This window comes from Liolophura sinensis, chromosome 1, assembly GCF_032854445.1.
Source record: "Liolophura sinensis isolate JHLJ2023 chromosome 1, CUHK_Ljap_v2, whole genome shotgun sequence".
Lineage (NCBI taxonomy): Eukaryota > Metazoa > Mollusca > Polyplacophora > Chitonida > Chitonidae > Liolophura > Liolophura sinensis.
This window is the reverse complement of record NC_088295.1, coordinates 5,596,005-5,617,836: the sequence shown is the minus strand read 5'-3', so window position 1 is coordinate 5,617,836 and position 21,832 is coordinate 5,596,005. Positions and strand designations below refer to the sequence as shown.

Below are 21,832 nucleotides of genomic sequence, written 5' to 3'. Positions count from 1 at the left end.
ACCAAACCATCATCCCTGCCAGTCCCGCATTCCCCTAACAACCCTGCCTTCATGCAGTATACATGAGGAACAGCCAAACATGGAATAACCCAATTTGTCAATACACTACATCGGAGATACCAGTCCACAATTAATTCCGCTCCATAATATGTGCTAAACACAAACTTAGCAGCTGGCAATAGGATTTATTTGGCTGCAAGCGACAAACAAGGCTTTTAACTGCTTAGATCAATAAGATTATGAGTTGCTGGCCACTTGTAGATGAGATTGATCAGGAAGTCAACAGTGTACTGTTTCTCCCTCCATCAGGCTTGGCATGCTTGGACATCTCAGCATACGTGTCCAACTTTGAGGCTAGTAATGACAGTACAGATACATCTCTGTCCAGACATTCTGCCCTCTACATTAATGTCAAGTGTTCATACAGTTGGTAAAACATGCAGCTCTGCTACACCATGGTGCTTCGTACTGTCCTTGTCAGCTTACAATCAGCCCATGTCAGCTTACACACTTACACCATTAAAATGGATAATGAAAGTTGCCTGTAACCAATAAGGCCTGGACAGGATAAATGCGGCAGAGAAAGAATCTTTCAATTTGTATGGGTGAGAAGATTTAGGAGGCCGATAGCCTGAGGCTGGTGACAAATCAGCGAAGTCAATGGCTGTGTCAATAACGTCTGAGCAGAAATTAGTTGTGCGCAGATTGTCCACCCTCCGTGTGTTTCATCCTGACAGGAGTACAAAGAAAAGCCCTCTGTCAGCGACACCCTCGCGTGTGGGAGTTGTACAAGTGTCCATACACTCACATCAGCTCACCTTTAGGGGGGAAATAATATAAATTCTGCTCTCCTAGCATTAAACTGTTTGGTACCAGAGTTGTGCCTGTGAATCAGGCTCAGTAATCCAGGGAAGAGAGTGTGTTTGCGTGTGTGTGTGTGTAAGGGAATCAGATGGGCCAAAGCGAAGGGGCCACAGAGAGAGTTATCAATCCTACCTCTAAACCCATCTTGGACAGCATGGAGTTAATCCACCATTTCCCTGAAGCTGGGCGTTGTCCACAGTGGCTACCAGTCTACCTCTCCAGTCAGTTTCACAAACCTCATGCAGTCTCAGATCACAGCAGCTGCAAATCCTGACCTATATTTACATGTGACAAGCCTAAAGGCCAACCAGTGACCAAGCATTCCTTGAGTCACTCATTGATTCTCTCTAAATCTTCCTCTCGTTCTGCTTTCAGCTCTCTGCTCACCACTGTGTTCCCAACACCACCAGATGCAGCAGGTCTACTCAGCATAATACTGTTTAGAAAACAGCCGATATAGAATGTTGGGATGACGTCAGTGGGTATACTAAGCTTTAGAATCTGGCCGCCATCAAGACAATCACTTGAGGCCAGAGCAAACATCATCAAATAGTCCATGACAAAACCATATGCTCTCTACTGGCTGATCTCCACCTCAGATCAAAGTTCACAAAAAGGCCAAGCCTGGAACAACAGATTTGTGAAAAGATGGATGGAAAGCCTCATCTAGACCCTAATTTGCTAGTAGACTTGACAAGAAAAACAGATGAACAGCTTAATGGTGGAAACCTATGAGAGATAGGGGCAAGTCAGAAAAACAGAACCATTACTGCACTGTGGTCTGAACTGGTACAAGACACAAAAAAACACCTTCAAGGCAGGCTTGGCTGAGGTGATAATAAATCTAATTTATCAGCCTAGGTTTGGAACTGGATTGAAGTAATTCAGTAAAAAGCTGGCTAGAAATTTCTGATCAGTGGCTGTAAGTTAGTTACTGTTAATCAATGGGAGCCAGCACTGGTGTCCAGTGTCTAGACGTTGATCTGGCGCCCGTCCTGCTTGCGGGATCCCGTCCTCAGTGCACTCTTGTCCGCTGAGCCCAGCCCTTCCCTTCTCTACCAGATCAATAGGGCCAAATAGCCTCTCCGACACAGCACTGTCATTTATCAAGATCTACTCCAATATGGAACAATATCTGCTGCATGATTTTGTCCCCAGAAAACCCAATTGGCATTTGGTGAACCAACCAAATGATGAATGTATTTATTCATTTTCAATAAATAGAATTGGGAGATCTGTACTTCCATATGGTTATGATTAAACGATATCAACATGGATGATTAGAGCTTTCATTTTTCTGATTTATGAAAGTTTAAAGAATACTTGATGCTTATAAGATAACCTCAGGCTTTCATAATGTTAAAGCATTTCTACACATATTGTCAGGCTACAGCCCAAATTCCCTGATCATTACACTATGAAACAGGCCAGGGCTGGCCTACAGTATAGATGTATGTATGACTAAATAATGTCATTCTACTTATCATATTTCTACATACTCTCATTCTACATATCATATTTCTGCACACTCTCATTCTACACATCATATTTCTGCATGCTCTCATTCTACATATCATATTTCTGCATAATGTCATTTTACATATCTTATTTCCGCATACTCTCATTCTACATATCATATGCCTGCATACTCTCATTCTACACATCATATGTCTACATACTCTCATTATACATACCAAATTTCTGCATAATCTCATTCTACACATCATACGTCTACATACTCTCATTCTACACATCATATGCCTGCATACTTTCATTCTACACATCATATGTCTACATACTCTCATTCTACATACCATATTTCTGCATAATCTCATTCTACACATCATATTTCTGCATACTCTCATTCTACACATCATATTTCTGCACACTCTCATTCTACATATCATATTTCTGCATGCTCTCATTCTACACATCATATTTCTGCATACTCTCATTCTACATATCATATTTCTGCATACTCTCATTCTACACATCATATTTCTGCATACTCTCATTCTACACATCATATTTCTGCATACTCTCATTCTACATATCATATTTCTGCATACTCTCAGTCTACATATCATATTTCTGCGTACTCTCATTCTACACATCATATTTCTGCATACTCTCATTCAACATATTTCTGCATACTCTCATTCTACACATCATATTTCTGCATACTCTCATTCTACATATCATATTTCTGCATACTCTCATTCTACATATATTTCTGCTTACTCTCATTCTACATATTTCTGCATACTCTCGTTCTACATATCATATTTCTGCACACTCTCATTCTACGTATTTCTGCATACTCTCATTCTACACATCATATTTCTGCATACTCTCATTCTACATATCATATTTCTGCATACTCTCATTCTACATATAATATTTCTGCATACTCTCATTCTACACATCATATTTCTGCACACTCTCATTCTACGTATTTCTGCATACTCTCATTCTACACATCATATTTCTGCATACTCTCATTCTACATATCATATTTCTGCATACTCTCATTCTACATATCATATTTCTGCATACTCTCATTCTACGTATTTCTGCATACTCTCATTCTACACATCATATTTCTGCATACTCTCATTCTACATATCATATTTCTGCATACTCTCATTCTACATATCATATTTCTGCATACTCTCATTCTACACATCATATTTCAGCATACTCTCATTCTACATATCATATTTCTGCATACTCTCATTCTACATATCATATTTCTGCATACTCTCATTCTACACATCACATTTCTGCATACTCTCATTCTACATATTTCTGCATACTCTCATTCTACATATCATATTTCTGCATACTCTCATTCTACATATCATATTTCTGCATACTCTCATTCTACACATCATATTTCTGCACACTCTCATTCAACATATTTCTGCATACCCTCATTCTACACATCATATTTCTGCATACTCTCATTCTACACATCATATTTCTGCACACTCTCATTCTACATATCATATTTCTGCGTACTCTCATTCTACACATCATATTTCTGCATAATCTCATTCTCCATATCATATTTCTGCGTACTCTCATTCTACACATCATATTTCTGCATGCTCTCATTCTACATATCATATTTCTGCATGCTCTCATTCTACATATCATATTTCTGCATACTCTCATTCTACACATCATATTTCTGCATGCTCTCATTCTACATATCATATTTCTGCATAATGTCATTCTACATATCATATTTCTGCATACTCTCATTCTACATATCATATTTCTGCATAATCTCATTCTCCATATCATATTTCTGCGTACTCTCATTCTACACATCATATTTCTGCATGCTCTCATTCTACATATCATATTTCTGCATACTCTCATTCTACACATCATATTTCTGCATACTCTCATTCTACACATCACATTTCTGCATACTCTCATTCTACACATCATATTTCTGCATGCTCTCATTCTACATATCATATTTCTGCATACTCTCATTCTACACATCATATTTCTGCATACTCTCATTCTACACATCACATTTCTGCATACTCTCATTCTACACATCATATTTCAGCATGCTCTCATTCTACATATCATATTTCTGCATACTCTCATTCTACATATCATATTTCTGCATACTCTCATTCTACACATCACATTTCTGCATACTCTCATTCTACATATCATATTTCTGCATGCTCTCATTCTACATATCATATTTCTGCATACTCTCATTCTACACATCATATTTCTGCATACTCTCATTCTACACATCACATTTCTGCATACTCTCATTCTACACATCATATTTCAGCATGCTCTCATTCTACATATCATATTTCTGCATACTCTCATTCTACATATCATATTTCTGCATACTCTCATTCTACACATCACATTTCTGCATACTCTCATTCTACATATCATATTTCTGCATACTCTCATTCTACACATCATATTTCTGCATGCTCTCATTCTACATATCATATTTCTGCACATTCTCATTCTACATACATGTATCATATTTCTGCATTCTGCCTGACAGACACACACAGAATCCAAAGTAACATCAGGAGGGTTGGTAGCACATGTAAATATATGCAAAATAAGCACTGTTCAGACTGTGATGCTCTTGTCACTGCCCATAACTTCAAGCTTCAAGCCAGGAGATTTGTTAGTTTATTCTCGGCACTCTAGTTTCATCAACCTGCAAACCAGACTTTTGCATTACAGTGTTGGACAATAATACAATAAATAAATTTACCAGTTCCCAACAACATGTACGTGTATTGTATGTGTTTGGCTTTTTGTCCAGAATTTAACCTGTAATATCCACTATGTGACAACACCATATAATCTCTACAATATTCCACAAAATATATCAACAAAATTTAATTAAAATGAATTAATGATGTAGATAGCACAGTAGTCTGGCAGTGCCCAAGCCACTGTTTACATGTACCTCAGGCCTGCAACACATGTGTTGTCATTTTTATAGCTAGTTTTTTTTCAAACCATGACATTTTAACATTAGGAGGGTGAACCCTAAAACAAACATCAATACATCATGTTTCTTTCCACACACTTAATGAAGTTATTTAGATGGTTCAATTTTGCATCCAGCAGGGGTGTGAATTATCTATTCAGCTACATTTCTCATCTGTCAGTATTAATCAGAAAGGCCATGAATCTCTCCAGCGGAAGTACACAGGACACAGATTGAGACGAGATTAACAATTCAGGGGAGTTCCACGCCAGTCAGTTCCGTATGTCAACCTGTTGTTATCCTAGGATTAAGGCGGATCAGTTCTCCTTGGTCATCACTCCGGCAACAAGCACCACTTGGTCACTGGAGAGGGGAGAGCTCAGAGGAATCAATAGCCAGTGTCCCCTCTCAGCGGGCCGCTCCGTGACATTCAAACTAATGAGCTGATCTTGTGAGTTGAACCACAGGGTTCATTCAGCTGTATAAAAGCTTACTTCCTCACTTCACCTGTCATACAGATTTACCCAGTCAAACATATCAGCTCACCTACCAATGCTCAACTGATGTAGGACAACCCGCAGGGTTCAGGTGGGTTTGCTAACAGATCACAGCATCTCTTCAGGGGGCATAAGCCCTCCTGTCAAGGAGATACAATCAGGTGTCATGCCACAAAGTCAGTCCACCTGTCTGTTTGCCTGCAAGGCCCATGAACTGTTCAACATCAATTCAGTTTAAGGCACACACTGTGTAGAACATTCAACTACCTGACAATGATAAGGTGCATACAAAACTGTGGCCCAATGTTAACTATATGGGACAGAAAACAGATAATGATTGGAAATGTTTGAATTTGACCTGAAGTACAAAATTAAAATTAAAATTAAATTACTGATGTTTTTGTGGTATGCTATGTTATTCAAAAAGATCATTCACGCAAGTGGAATATGTTAAAGATATATTCTCAACAATAAAACTATAACAATTCATAATATATATGTGGTACAGTAGAAGGAATTTAATGATCTAGGAAACTTTTCCAATTAAGGATTTTTCCAATTGACAATTCAGCTAGACAGGTGTTAGATTATAATCATCATTTTTTTTAATGTCTAGACAAATGTTGGACAGTCTCATGTTATGCTGTGTGCATCCTGTTTTCTTTTTAAATTGAAATTTCATAAGCAGAATGTCATTATATATGTACTGTCATATTCACAATGACATGCAAAAGTTCAGGTGTGCTATGTTCCCAGTAATAAACCATGCAATCTTCAGGTAGCCTGATGTACATGCCCTACAGGTCAAGTGATGACCTCAGACAAGAGTCTGAGCGTATCCTGCAGACAATAGGCTGTGTGTACATACGAGTAAGTACAGGGATTAAGCACCATCATTGTTCTTACTTTGTCCCTCTGGTTTTAATCACACAAGTAAAAGAGGATAATGCTGATTGCTGCTCCTGGAATTCACCTGGTTCAAGTGACTGCCAGAAAGTTGATGGCATATAATAACGTAGTTGTTGTGATAATGGTGGGTTTGATGTATTTGCTGATGTGCTGACACCGTCAGGTCACACCACATTCCTTATGGCTAGCAATGTAAGCCAGCATTTAATACAGCTGTCTCACCTGCTCAATCAGACGACCAGACAAGGATCCCTAAGACTTAACTGTACAGGCCAGGTGTGATACACTGCTCACCTACTGTACATGCATGCCCGACAGCTCAGCCCAAATAACAGTCTATTCACTCACTGTTAACCTTAGCATTTCCTGTCCCGTCATTTATAAAATCCACTTTTTGCTAATCCTTCAGCCTATTATCAGTCACATTCAAACTAACATCACATGTATTTAAATGTTTCTAAAGCAAGCTGATAAGCTACATGTACATGCACCTGGCTTAACTTCACAACTGTCTGCTGTGCTTAATTTGTGACCACCCATTGTTTTTTCTCAATATGTGGTTAAGATCAAGGATAAGGCCCCAGGTTGAGACTTTATGCTCACTGTAAACTTTGGAATGCCAGGCCTGGTGCAAGTAACAAAATCATGAATCATCAGAATCCCAGGAGTTTGACAATTGCTGATCTGAAAATCCCATGATACAGTGTGTTAAAGGACAAGACAGGCTAAAACATATTTTTGTCGAAAGCAAGATAGTGAAGCTTTCTAAGAAGTATCATACTTTATTATTTTAATGAGATTTCACCAAATAGCATGTAGAGCAAAATGACAATACTTCACAAATCGCTGGTGTCAACTGAGGCAAACATCTTGAGAATTTTGTCCAATCAAACACGTCGTTATCAGATAGCGCGGCCTAAGCTGTGATGTAGCCTTTACCCATTCACTCCATGAGGTGACATATGATAACATAGAACTACTGTATAGGACATAATTTTGCAATCCCTTACAACGATTTATTCATGTGTAGCCGAAGGGCCATTTTACACAATGTTGTGGGACAAGTCTGTATCATTTATGGACCACCACAGATATAAAATCAGTTGATTTACAAGCTTCAATGATGGTATAACAAACTATGACAGCAGCATAGGCCTACCGTCTTGGCCCAAGCCGCATTCATCTTCCCAGCAGACCTTAGGCCGACTAGATACGATGTTCAAATTATACAAATACATTTTTTGTCATTCATGTTAACGTTTAGTCAGCATGCAATCGCTAAATAATAAATATCAGAGTCAGTGATAAATTCATTTGGGATGCCAAAAGTTTATGGGAATGAGAAGACGGCATCTCATCAGACAATCTTTAATATTAATTAAATCTTATGCTATATTTTTTTTCTCTGAATTAATGAGAACTGAAGAATTTAAGTTTTGCCCTTTGTCTTTCTCGTATTCAAGGGGTGTTATTTTTCTGTTTTCCTTTATAAAATACAGTAAAATTATTGAAATGTCGCGTTTAAGCCGAGGTGCTTTCTCTGATGTCCACAATGACTAGGTCAGCACTGCTCTCCTCTTAGAAACCACCACTGCAAAACTGAAGCACAAAATCCAGCGACAGTCGAATGCCTTGATCAGCCTCAGTGGTGTTTAGATTCATTTCCATTTGTGTCAGAAATGAGCATGAATCCAGCTGTACAACAATCGTATTGTAATTCTGTAAACTTTTAATAGGGTTAGAATTACCAATACCAGCACAACCCCTTGGGAGGCTACGACCGGAGCCAGCAATACACCAGCAGTGCATCTGCAGGCTACTCATAAACTGTATAAATGATATAGTAGGGTTACTGTAAGAACAATTCAAGCAGTGGAAGAAATATCCTTGCAGTGTGTCCAATTCTACAGAAAGTTATGCATCACTTGGTCCTTCATCAGAAAAGTCCACAACTTTATTCTGCCATAGGCTACTGTTTCGACTGTTACATCGAAATACCTTCGATGTTAGAGGCCTGGAGTAAACGTGGCAGCATCTTGCTGTCGATAATGGAGATGCGCTGAAGCTGTGACATGGCGAAGTTTCACTAAACTTTTACTGGGTTGAAAAAAATCTAAAAAAAATGTTTTGTGTCATTTGAAGATACTCTGAATGGTAGTCTTTCAGTGGACATAAACATTAGTCAGGTGCTGTCTGTCACTTTAAAAATCAGAGAATGACAAGAGAGTGGTACCATTACTGTCAAACATGTGCAAAGCCATGTACATGATTGGTACATTGTACTTTCTGACTGAGAATATCAGTACACATCAGAACTACATACATATATGTGTTAATGCCTTTTGCATACAATACACAGAGGATGTCACTGTGTTCATCTGACCAGGATGGATGTAAAACTTTAGGGAGGCACAGCTGGCAGAGGTAAACATTCAGAACCTGTCATATGCCCACGCCTACTGGGGATCTACATGTAAGGTTCAAGAGACATGCACATGTAGATGTAAACCTACATGTACATACACCTGTTGGGGTTATATGTATTATATATATGTATTATATATATGTATTTGGGATGCAAGTTTCAATGCTCCATATATACACCTGCAAGTACAATCTGAATAAGACATACACACACATGAAAACACTTAGGGGAGCTATGTACATACAAATCAGGGATGAAACAGACACTGGGATGAAAACAGGAAACTATACATCATACTCATAATCTTGACATTTTCAGCAGTTCTGAATTAAATTCTGAGCATTTTTTGTATAAACAAAGAAGGATTTTTCCAACAAGAAAACAAATCTCACGACTGATAAATGTGTGAGGATGGGTTTCAAAGTTCATGTAAGTTCACACAATGTTCTTTTACATCTTGCAGGGGTCAGTAATGTGGGTGATAAGTATATAGGGCATAGGTGAGTGCGCACACCTAACGATATGATGGGTTTTAAGGTTCTCTGTGTGAACATATAGTGTGTCTACACCTCCTGGAGGCTAGGATGTACATAACTACGCATATATTTGTTTAATATGTGCAGCAGTACAAGTGAAGTTGTATCTAAATGAGTATAATGATTTGGCTGTAATATTTATATGCATGGTCCATGTGGCATTGGATGGATTGCCAGTAAGTTAACGGAAACACCTTGTTACATCAACACACCCATACCTGATCGTCTAGTGTTGACTGTTCCCCATCTACCCCTGTACCCCCATTGGCTGACTCAGCCACGCTGTCCGGGGCGGGGGCGGGGGTGGAGGCCGATGAGGTGGTGTTAGTGGGGTCAGCTTCCTCTGGTACCTTTTCACCACTCGCTTCTAAATCCTCTATTTTCATCACCTCCACATTATTGCTAACAACCTCTCCCCCGGTGGACTTGCTGTCTGTTTTTGTCTTTGCCGCGCTGCTGTCTGTGACCTCCCCGTCCGTCTCACGGTCACGTCGTAGCAGCTTCTGTAACTTATTCCCCATGGTTGTGAGGTGCAGAGAGCTTGAGTTTACAGGCTTATGTTACCTGGCAGTGAACTGCCCATCCAGGGTTAAACCTGCAGTCGTCAATAACTGTGGGGTAATCCTTTCCTGGAGTGGGCTGTCTGGGTCAAGCAGGTACTCACTACCATTCTCTACAGCAGTGGTAAGGTTAGATTGTGGACAACTGATGGTCAGTTCCTGGGGTGAGCTCCTGGGGGTAAGAGAATCCTCTGAGGTGAACACTAACTTGGGAGGCAATCAGTGGAGGTCTCTCTACCCCTCCCTAACAGGCATTCCAGTAAGCAGGGTTGTTCTCCCCCCTCAGGAGGATTGGTGCTGGCTACAATGCACACACAGCGGTGCAGTATGTCTGCAGCTTACACAGTGAAATGGTGAAAGGCTGAAGCCTAACCAGCAGGACTTCTCCACAACAAATACCCCTGGCCCTCCCTCCACAGCTCAGAATTACTGCTTCACTGCCTCCAACACACACACAGACTGCCTTTTACACTGGCTTATGATCAATATTCTGTACACAGAAAAAGTGATACAGGACGACCAGATATTTACAAATAGTTAAGGACCGTTACTGTTGTCTGTGTACTGCACTGACCAGTGGAAGATCTTCTTACCACAGCGAACTTCCTCCTAAAACTGTCCAGTAGTTACTGTCGCTGGGGCACACAGGACACTGGCAGAGGCACCTCTAGGCAGGAGCCAGTAATGTGGAACACTAACATCTCTCCACTACCATTCACACATGGCTGAGGCCCCATAGGCTGGGTGCCACCCATTTACCACATTACCACTTCCACCATTACACATACTAATATGTATCCCAGAAAAACATGATTGTGCAAAATGGAAATACAGGTATGTACACTAGCACCTGCTACTTGTTAATTTACACACTCAAAGGTGTTAAGTCAGCAAAGCACATTGACAGCCCAGGAGACAGCTGCATTATGGTCGACATTTGAGACCCCTCCAGTAGTTCCTCTATCAAAAATGTAGCATACATATGCAGCTGGACAAGTTTCTTTTCATTTTTTTTTATCCTTTTATCAGGATATTTTATAGGCTACTGACAGTTCAACCACAAATTCGCATTAATTACTGAGTGTGCCTCATTGATATATTCAGGTAGAGATTTGATTTAATGAAATTTGCTATCTCACTCAGTCGTTACGTGAAATTGGATTTTAGAGGGTCTCCACAGGACAGACAATTAAGACAACTAGATTTAAGACTGTCTTCCATAATGGAGAGACAAGACATCTGGGAACTTCCCATTCCTAGCTCACACTGTAGGCAACACCTTAACTAGTCCCCATCTCTCCACTCCCCACCCTCTTTTCCAACACCTCCTCCTTCTACAACTAACAGCTACTTAGTACATGTATATGTACTTGGTGTCTAGCACCCTAGTTAGGGTCATTCTATGGCCATTCAGGCATTCGTCTATTCCTCTCTATTAATGCTGAAAAAAAAGAGAAAAAACAATGTCGCCAATAAACGAATGTGTGTCTGCTTATGCATTAAGCTCACTGCGGCAGAAGACAGTAATGCTCTCCTACATCAGCGGCTGATACCAAAGCAATTATCTCTACCTGTACATACATGTAACCAATAACTTTGATTAATGGAAATATCTACTGAGGATACAGATACCTCATTTACCTATTATACCTGACTGCATTACGATGTGACATTTCACATAATAACAGCAGCACTATATATGAAACTGATCAATGAGGCTGCAATGGTGTGTGTATAAAGTTAATGAGTATGAAGTATAATCATAGACCACATAAATAATAAAATACTTTGAAGGCAACATTATGCGTGCAAGTAGGTTAATTACTGATGCTGACTGGTACATAAACAGAGTGTAAAACCTCATATACTCTAGCTTATTTTCACACTTATATAATACATAAGACACACCAGGTGTACAAACTTGTGTCATCATTTGGCTCTGGAAAAAAGTGCCCTTTTCACCTTTGCCAAGATGTTTATGTAATGAATACACGAGCACCTGTTTCGGGCAGACCAATCAAGATAGTTATTGATGAATGAATATACACGTAAGTAAATTCATTAGGCAAAACACAAGAAACTCACTGTACTAATGAAGCTCTATACATAACCTTGACAACTGCATGTGGTTACAAAACAAAACAACAAATGCTTGCAGTTATACGGCTTCCAAACGGTCTGTACACACAGCTTTTAGCATCCACTTTCTACAACTTTCCTTTTTCTCCACCACAGGCCGTTCAAATCTATCAGTTCTATGCTATTTTGAAAAAGACCACAGGTCTTTTTAATATGAGCAAAACAATCGACGTAATACATATTAGACAATAAACTCTCTGAACAATTAAATTATCTTAAACTGATTACGTAACCTGTCGACACCAGATCTCTTATTTTCAACGAAAACAAAACTATTTCAGCAATACAATACAGAGTACATACTTCAATCAGAAATGAATTTGGTAACAATGGTTCAGCGACTTACAAGGACTTACAATGATAGGACTGGTAGTTGTGTGCCTTATAATTTCATGGTAGCTGAACAAAAAAACGAGAACAAAGATTGGCAAAAATGAACTGGATTTGAGCCGGTGACTGCTAGGGGCAATATTCATAGCCATTACCGTGTTCGCTCTCCTGACTTCTGAAAAATGACACTAAAATGGGCTATAATTGCAATGTAAAGAAAAACTATACATCACAGGAAAAAACCTAAAACCATGTACGTATTCAGCAGGCCAAACTACATCTAATTGCCATCTTGTTTTTTCAAAATTCATCCACAGGTCATCACATGACTAAAATGACCAATAGCGAGCTTCCACATGTGCATGAAATTTTCAATCCTGATAACCCTAGTAATCTTGTACATGCATATCAGTTTTCAATGTAATCGGCTCAGCGGTTCTGGAGGAAAACTTTTACATTTCCATACTGTTCAAATATGGCCAAAAAGTGGGCCACAGATGCGTAAAGTTTTTTACTCCAGCAGGTAGCCCAAGCAATTTGGTAATGAATAGGTGTAGAAAGTTAACAGCTGGGACATGCACTTTCTGGCATCGTCAGAAAAGAAGAAAACTAATCTGAAGGCTAACAAGAAGGTTGAAAGCCTAATAAGGATTATAAGAAAGCGGGTTGCTAATCTGCCATGTACAAGTACAAACTGTACATGTAGACCTACACTAAAACAAAGATTATAAATTTAAAGGAGAAAAAAACATAAAAATGATGCCAAAATCAGATGAAAGAGCATCAGAACTTATTTGCAAATATGATCTTTAATATTTTTTTGGATTTTTTTTTTCAAGAGAAAGGGTATTTGAAAATATTTTTGTATGGTGGGTATTTGGGGCCAACTTTTGGTATATGTCGCTGTTGCATTAAAACGTTCTAAATAAGGATGTGATGCTTGTCTAATAACTTTATTTGAATTTAAATTTGTTGTTTACAATGAAACATATACATTTATCCTAAATTATAATAATATTTATGAACATAATAAAAGTATAGATATGATCCAAACTGAGGTTTAATACATTTGTTAGCTGAAAAGAACAAATTCTAGTGCAAAAATATTTATTAAACCTGTGTTACATCCTCATTTATGACATTATTAAACAAAGACTATGAATACCAAAAGGTGGCCACAAATACCCATGATACAAAAATTATTTTCAAGTGTCTTTCCCCTTAAGGAAAAATCAGAAGAAATATTGAAGACTGTATTTAGGAATAACTTTTTGCACTCTTTCATCTGAACTTTTTCTTATGTTTTCTCCACCATTAAGGGAAATGAAAAATGTTATGGCAGAAAATGACCAAAAATAAAAATTGGTTTTAAAGCATGGCTTATAGCTCTTAATAACCCCTCTATTTTATGCTGCTTATCATCCATGAATTACTGAGTGCTTTCCAGACTTGTTTTGACAGTTGTCATTGTTGACAACAATCAAGACTGCAGGCAATTTGATTTTCAGAATGACCACTGAAAATTGTACTTTACAGCAATTTTTATGGCCAAAGAAGAAAGATGTGAAGCTTTATTTGAACTTCTACACATTAGGACACATTCTAAGGTGCATATCCAGATACAAAAAACAAGCACTTCATGTATCCTTTGATGTTAGATGACCAGTGGCTAAGTCAAGACTGAAAAAGTGTATCCACTATCCCAGCCCACTCCGTCTAGGGCCCTGCAAGCTCTGGTTTCTGAGACAGTCGGAGCATTTTTTGGATCTAATTTTCCAAATAACTCAACCATTTCAAATGGTGTTATTCCCTTGCTCAACAAATACTTAGGGAAAATGTTCCAGATAACAAATGTCATTCATTATGTTTGCTTACATAAAAGGTTTAAAATCAATGATAACTCTTCTGAAATCCCACCAAGTTCAACCAAGCTTACATGTACTTATTACTGGGCTTGGTCCAATGAGTAGTGAGTACCTGCTTGTATTTTTCATGCAGGTACACAATACACATGAAACATACTGGGCATCATTTTAAACATTTTTCCTCATGCAAGTGTTCCTGTTTGTGCTGTGAAAATGTCCCACGAGATCCACACTTCCCCGAGCAATTTGAAGTTAATCTGAAAGTGTCCCAACATCCCAATGTATCGTCAGCAGATGATATGCGCCTCCAAAATTACTTAAGGATCAGTTAAGACAATATACAATGTAACTACACCTCTCTTATCATGCACTTGTTGGGGGGGGAAAAATGCATAAGTTAAGTGCATAGTAATCTAAGAGGTCACTGCCAGTTGCCTTTAAGTACCGGTAGGCCTACAAACCCTACAAGCAATTACAATGGGAAAAGACAGTTGCCAGTGTTTATGAAGATTCTTGTATTTCATAACATAAATAGAAATGTTTATAACAAATGAATTTTTCTGAAGTCTGCATTGTTTTTGTTATATTTTTTTATTTACAGATCTGTTACATAAATGTTCTGCCCTGTACAGTAGCCTAGTGAGCTGTGACTTCATCACTGTTTCCACGTGGTCGTTTCTCATTTTGGCTGCTCCAATTACAGGATAACCATACTATAGTTCTCAGTTTAGATCACTTGTTATGATGTTTGTTATGAGTTTATTTGTGCAAGCGACTAGTGACAACCAACAATAAATAAGAACCATAGAAGTTACAACAGCATGAAATTTACCGCACAAATTCTATTTGGAGAAAAAAAAAAAAAAAAAAAAAAAAAAACGCTTGCTGCAATCCAACATGTCGCATCATCATAACCTTTAACCGATCTAAAGCATTATTACCAAATTTAATTCGTGGCCTTTCATACAAAGGTGGGTACATGTAGGTGGCATTTATTTTCACTTATAGAACAAACAATGAAACAATCGCCGGTAGCACAGTACAAAACATTAAAATTTGCCATGTGCCATGGCATGCGACTTTAATATAGCCTATATAGGCCTACAGCTTTACATTTGAAGAACATTAAATTTTCTTTCACGGAATTATATGCAACATTATATTTTTCAGTAAGCACTTGATACAAAATAGAAGAACAAATACAGGCAATAACAGCCGACATTAACATTTTGCGCAAAGTTTTATCATATGAATGAACACCCACATGGCAATCAGCTATTTAAAGTGAGCCTTTAAAGGGATAGAGAATCGATTTTCAATGGCTGGTGTGAGAGAAAGTCAAGTCCAGGATATGTCTTGTCGATTCTGATTGGCCGGTGTGAGAGATAGGCAAGTCCAGGCTATATGCCTTGTTGATTCTGATTGGCTGGTGTGAGAGATAGGCAAGTCAAGGCTATGACTTGTCGATTCTGATTGGCTGGTGTGAGAGATAGGTAAGTCCAGGCTAAATGCCTTGTTGATTCTGATTGACTGGTGTAAGAGATAGGCAAGCCCAGGCTATATACCTTGCCCAAGCTAAATTTTAGGTATAGTACGTTTATTCAAGCGTGACCAAGGCTCTAAGATTCAACCCAGGAAACCCTATCTCCATTGTCTGCCAAACAGCATCGATTCTGTATCCCATTAAGTCAAGAGGTTTGTCAGGTACTGAGTGAAGTGTTGTGGTTTCCTTTCATGCATAAGCCTGACCACCTTCATGTTTACAAGTGAAATATAATGGAGCTTGACACAAAACATAAATCAAATAAATAAATAATGTGAATGTGGATAAAATCTCTGGGAGCCTAGAAAGCTAATGATTACAATTCCTACATTATACATGTGGATATTAATATGAATACAGGGCCTCTGGGGACAAGCCCTGAAGGTGTGCTAATTATCACATCATGTGACAGATTTCAAGAATTGTATCAGGTTAAGTACGGGGGTTGATATGCACTTGACACGTTTTATGACAGATCTGAAACAATGTATCATAGCCAACTATGACTGACACATATACATGTGTCTCATTAAATACAGACTGATGCATGTAATGTACTGAGTTCACATGGTTCAACGTCTTATGCCAAATACAGGAAGCCTACATTCCAACATGAACTAATAATAAAAGGTAACACATGAACTAACTTTCCACATTCATCTGAGAATTAATTGTCTGCAGGCAAGCAAGAATTCAAGACAAGACATTTGAGCAGGAGGATGTTCACTAATAGTAAATACACAGACCCAGAACGAGAAGTGCTAGCCACAGCCAAGATCCACAAACCATACCATATCAACAGCGTCAAGGCTACTTTTCAATGCGCTAATAAATTCAAGTTCAGATTACCACTGTCAAGCCTGTCTTATGTGCACCCAATGCAATTTAACTTCCTTCTTTCTTCAAACTATAATGCATGCTGACAGTTAGCAGAAGTTACACATGTTAGAATGTTTACCGGATTTGCCCTTCAGGTAGTACAGTGACTGAGACTGCCAATAACATATATATGTACTTTAATCAAAGATGTGTTCTCCTCTTCCTGCAATTAAACGTTAACCAATCTGCATAATGTAAGAGTTCTCATCTGAATAAAATAAGCCAGAAATAAACACTAGGTCAACTCTTTGAAATTGCTCAAAGCTGTATAAGGTTAACCATCCTTCCAGTAAACAGGCCCTGTGTTTTTCAGTCTGCCACTATGATTTCATTTCTTTTACTACACCTATTTGCATGCGACAGGACAGAACTACATACAGTACATAGAGCATACATGTACAATCATGGAAAACTATGCTGCAAAAGTAGGTCCAGATCAAGGTCATTGAGACAAATAGGCTTCGTGGTCACTGCTAGTGAGTTTCCCCCTATCTCTTCCGGGTTTTGTCCCACCATAGTGCTCAGGCCTCCGTCGTATAAGTGAACTATTCTTGAGTACAACAGCGTAAAACACCAACCAAATAAATAAATCCTTGTGATAAATAAAGGCTCATGCACAGTACAGGTTGAATACTGTAAATATTTTTCGAGTGAGAGATGGAAATGATAACCCGTAAGACTAGAGACATTTTACGAGAAAAATATTTTTGATATTCAACCTTCACTGGGTAATATTCTTTTTATTATTTATATTTTGACAATATCATGATTTTGTGTATTTGATCAAGTTCAAGTCATGTTTTTAGCACAGACCTTCACAGACTTGCACATGAAGTGTGACGTCGTACATGAGATGTTGTATGACGTCATTGTCTTGTTGCGTGACGGAGGAATGTTAAAAGTTGACTAGTATGAGGTCATCCAGCTGAGCTACATGTGGGATTGGAACATCACTTTTATCCTCACGTTTCACCTAGATATAGATAATAAGCCTAAGATACTGTGTCTTCAATAGACTGTTTAAATAAACTGAAACTGCTGACATTGAAAAAGTATTCCAGTCACCAAAATTGAATTGGGGTCCGCAAAATGGCTATAAGTGCACATGTGGTTTAAGTAAGTTTAGTAAATATGATTAAGTATCAGAGACTAAGAGATAATCTAACTTTACACCTCCCCCCTCACCTCTTTATAATCTTGAAAACATAGGTTAAGGCTGCTGAAAATGAATATGGTTCTCCTTATGACTTGGTGGATTGCAAAAGACATTGCACATATTTGCAAGCAGATGGACAGGACAGACAGTGCAAAGGACAGACAGCCTGATGGACTAATGGCACCTGCTATAACAATACCCAAAGGTCAAGTCTGCGTGTGTATATCAGTCTGGTGATGAAAGTATCTGTGAAGCTGAGTACAAATACTTGGGCTTGAGCAAGCATCCATGTGCATGTACAATACAGCTGTGAACAATTGTGGCTTGTCAACTAGCGAGAATCTTGATCAGGCTGACCTCCTGTAGAGGCACTGCCTCCACAAAGCACATTACAACATGCTGCTACAAGAAGATGCCTGTAAATGTGACAGGCCATCAATTCACAGTCTTTATGGCAAACATCCATATTATGGATGGGTATAAAACAAAAACAGTCTCAAGAAGTGTATAGAAGGCGTCGAACCACTCTGTAGCAATCAGGCTGGACAATTTAAGCTGGTATTAATGGCTATTGATTGTGAAGCGAGCTGTAAGCAGGTTGAAGTGTGGCCCAGGCGCATGTTATGTGGACGCTAGGGCATACAGCTATGTGTCCATCATCAAACAAGGGGAATCAGGGAGTGCTTAATGGATTACTCTCACAGAAACTATTAGTCCAGGCCATGGATATGAACTGTTTGTCACAGGTGTCAGCTAATGGTTTCATTTATACAGTCCCGTTGATTGCTTCCAGATAATACAACCGATGAGGGAAAGTCTTAGAGAAGCGATTGACTGCATCTGTGATCCCCAATGGCTCATACACCATAGCTATCCACAATACATTAGCAGCTTTCTGATGTAACCCACTTAATCGCTGCTTTCACCCTTGAAGACACACTCACACCAACATGCGTCGTCAGAAGGTGAACATAGGACTTATTGTGCCATAACATCTGAACGTCTGTAGTTCTGATGATTAAAAAAGAAATAAAGCTTAAAACTGTCAGATTATGCAAATGACACTTGATTTCTTTTATTTTTATCCCGGTATTTTGGAAAATTGGTGTGGACAGAGGAATCATCTTCATTATCATTACCTTATGATTATGTCATCGTTCATCCAGTATTCCCCCAAAAGTTTACCTGTGCAGCCATTTTGTAAATCTATGTGTACCCACAAAATTTCTTATAATTCAACCCCTGATGAAGTGCTTCCAACTCAATCATTCACATGTGTACGCACCTGATTGTGAAATTGACAGCCACCAAATTATCAGGGCTGTATGGAGTCAGGCCGAAATATTCTCACATCTTTGACAGTGAAATGGACAGCCACCCAGTTATCAGGGCTGTATAGAGCTATAATTATATTTTTTCAACCTTCCTGACTGTGAAATAGACTGCCACCCAGTTATCAGATGGCTGTATGGAACTAGACCCAGTTACTCCCACATCCTTGTCTGTGAAATTGACTGCCACCCAGTTATCAGATGGCTGTATGGAACTAGACCCAGTTACTCCCACATCCTTGTCTGTGAAATAGACTGCCACCCAGTTATCAGATGGCTGTATGGAACTAGACCCAGTTACTCCCACATCCTTGTCTGTGAAATTGACTGCTACCCAGTTATCAGCTGGCTGTATCGAACTAGGCCCAGTTACTCCCACATCCTTGTCTGTGAAATTGATTGCTACCCAGTTATCAGCTGGCTGTATCGAACTAGGCCCAGTTATTCCCACATCCTTGACTGTGAAATAGACTGCTACTTAGTTAACAGCTGGCTGTATCGAACTAGACCCAGTTATTCCCACATCCTTGACTGTGAAATGGACAGTCACCCAGTTATCAGCTGGCTGTATCAAACTAGGCCCAGTTATTCCCACATCCTTGACTGTGAAATGGATAGTCACCCAGTTATCAGCTGGCTGTATCGAACTAGGCCCAGTTATTCCCACATCCTTGACTGTGAAATGGACAGTCACCCAGTTATCAGCTGGCTGTATCAAACTAGGCCCAGTTATTCCCACATCCTTGACTGTGAAATGGACAGTCACTCAGTTATCAGGGGAAAGTAGATTCTGATAAGAGCTGAATTTCACATATTTTATTCCACCACTCACCTTTATCTCTGGTTAAGACAATTTAAAGACAAGCAGTCTTCATGAATAAAACATTACTGAGAGGAGAACTTAAGCCCAAAAAGATTGATCTCATTATATCCGAGAACATGAGTGGTGGAGTGAAATTAATTACTGGTGACTGGAGACTTGAACAGTGTGGAATCGATGGTAAAGCCAGCCAAGTGTTAAAGGTTTAAATAATGAGCCTGCAGTCAATGCAGCTCCGTGGGCATCCTCACACTCCACTGAGGAGCTAACAGTCGCCAAACCCAGCAACTCACCACTAAACAGACTCGCCATCCTGATATCTACATTATCATTTTGTATGTACCTTAGCTTTTGCATTCCTCTACTACTTGACAGAAAAATACTGTTCTAAAGCATTGTGCTTTTCTCAATTTAAATATCTGCATGTGCTTGTTTTCTCCTTCCATCTCTAACCATATCCAGTGTTCGTACCACGGACTTGCCAAGTGTATAACCTCAGATCTGTCCATGAGCATATCCAGGTCTGAAAGCCGATACATGTGGCCATGTCCTCTTTAGAGTTATCAGTGCTACACAACACCCAAATCAAAATCTATCTTTCTAAAATTAGCAATTACTGAAAATAAAATTATCTAAAGCTCTAGTCCTTATCCTTAGTGAGTTTGCCTCTCAGCAAAAGTCATCCATGACTCAATAACTCCATAATAAGAAGAAAAAAGGAGGGTTTATCCTCCAGCTGACTTAGCATACTAACAGCTTTAACAGACGTGAAAGTTCAGGTGATAAAGAGAGATGCTGGCTTCAGATTTCTAGGATATGAAATGGTGGCGTAAGGAGGAGGATGTAGAAAAAAGGGGGAAAAAAAATTCTCCTCTCTCGCTACATTTCATAACACTATTTATTATACCATGTTAAATTGCAGTGATTATTCTGAAGTGAAGTACAAGTAAAGAGACGTCACCATATAACAGGACGGCACTACATCTACTGCATCTCTATATGCAAATCAAGTACTGTTACTTTCACTGCCAAATTTGCTGTTAAAATTTACATTCAAATATCCATTGGAGTCTTTTGCATCACAAGATGCTGAGAATGATGGAATAGTGGATAGCCACAATGTCCACACATGTAAATGTGCACTTCTGAGGGCAATCACTAATTGGTCAATGGTCTAGATGTATAAAACACTGTCTCTTCAATAATGAGAAATCATGCAACCAGTGACAGCATCCCATATAATCTGTAATGCGGTCCTAGATCCCTTGTAAAAAGGCCTGATGTAATCTGGAACAAGAAATCCTATAAACAGTGACAGCATCCCATATAATCTGTAATGCGGTCCTAGATCCCTTGTAAAAAGGCCTGATGTAATCTGTAACAAGAAATCATGTAAACAGTGACAGCATCCCATATAATCTGTAATGCGGTCCTAGATCCCTAGTAAAAAGGCCTGATGTAATCTGTCACAAGAAATCAT

The 21,832-nt window shown here is 38.9% G+C and overlaps 1 protein-coding gene across 3 annotated transcripts in view; it reads right to left on the bottom strand.

The window, feature by feature from the left end:
* LOC135470329 (cAMP-dependent protein kinase regulatory subunit-like) overlaps window positions 1–21,832 on the bottom strand; it is an 87,786-nt gene that overhangs the window by 56,350 nt on the left and 9,604 nt on the right. Inside the window, exon 1 of one of the 3 annotated variants that reach the window (XM_064749198.1) lies at window positions 9,948–10,584. The exons of 1 other annotated variant lie outside the window; for it this stretch is intronic. In XM_064749198.1, coding sequence (XP_064605268.1) covers window positions 9,948–10,250 — 303 coding nt within the window. In that variant the 5' untranslated portion in view covers window positions 10,251–10,584. Of the gene's footprint in view, window positions 1–996; window positions 1,427–9,947; window positions 10,585–21,832 lie in introns of those variants that run through there. One more of the 3 variants, XM_064749215.1, reaches the window with a different exon arrangement.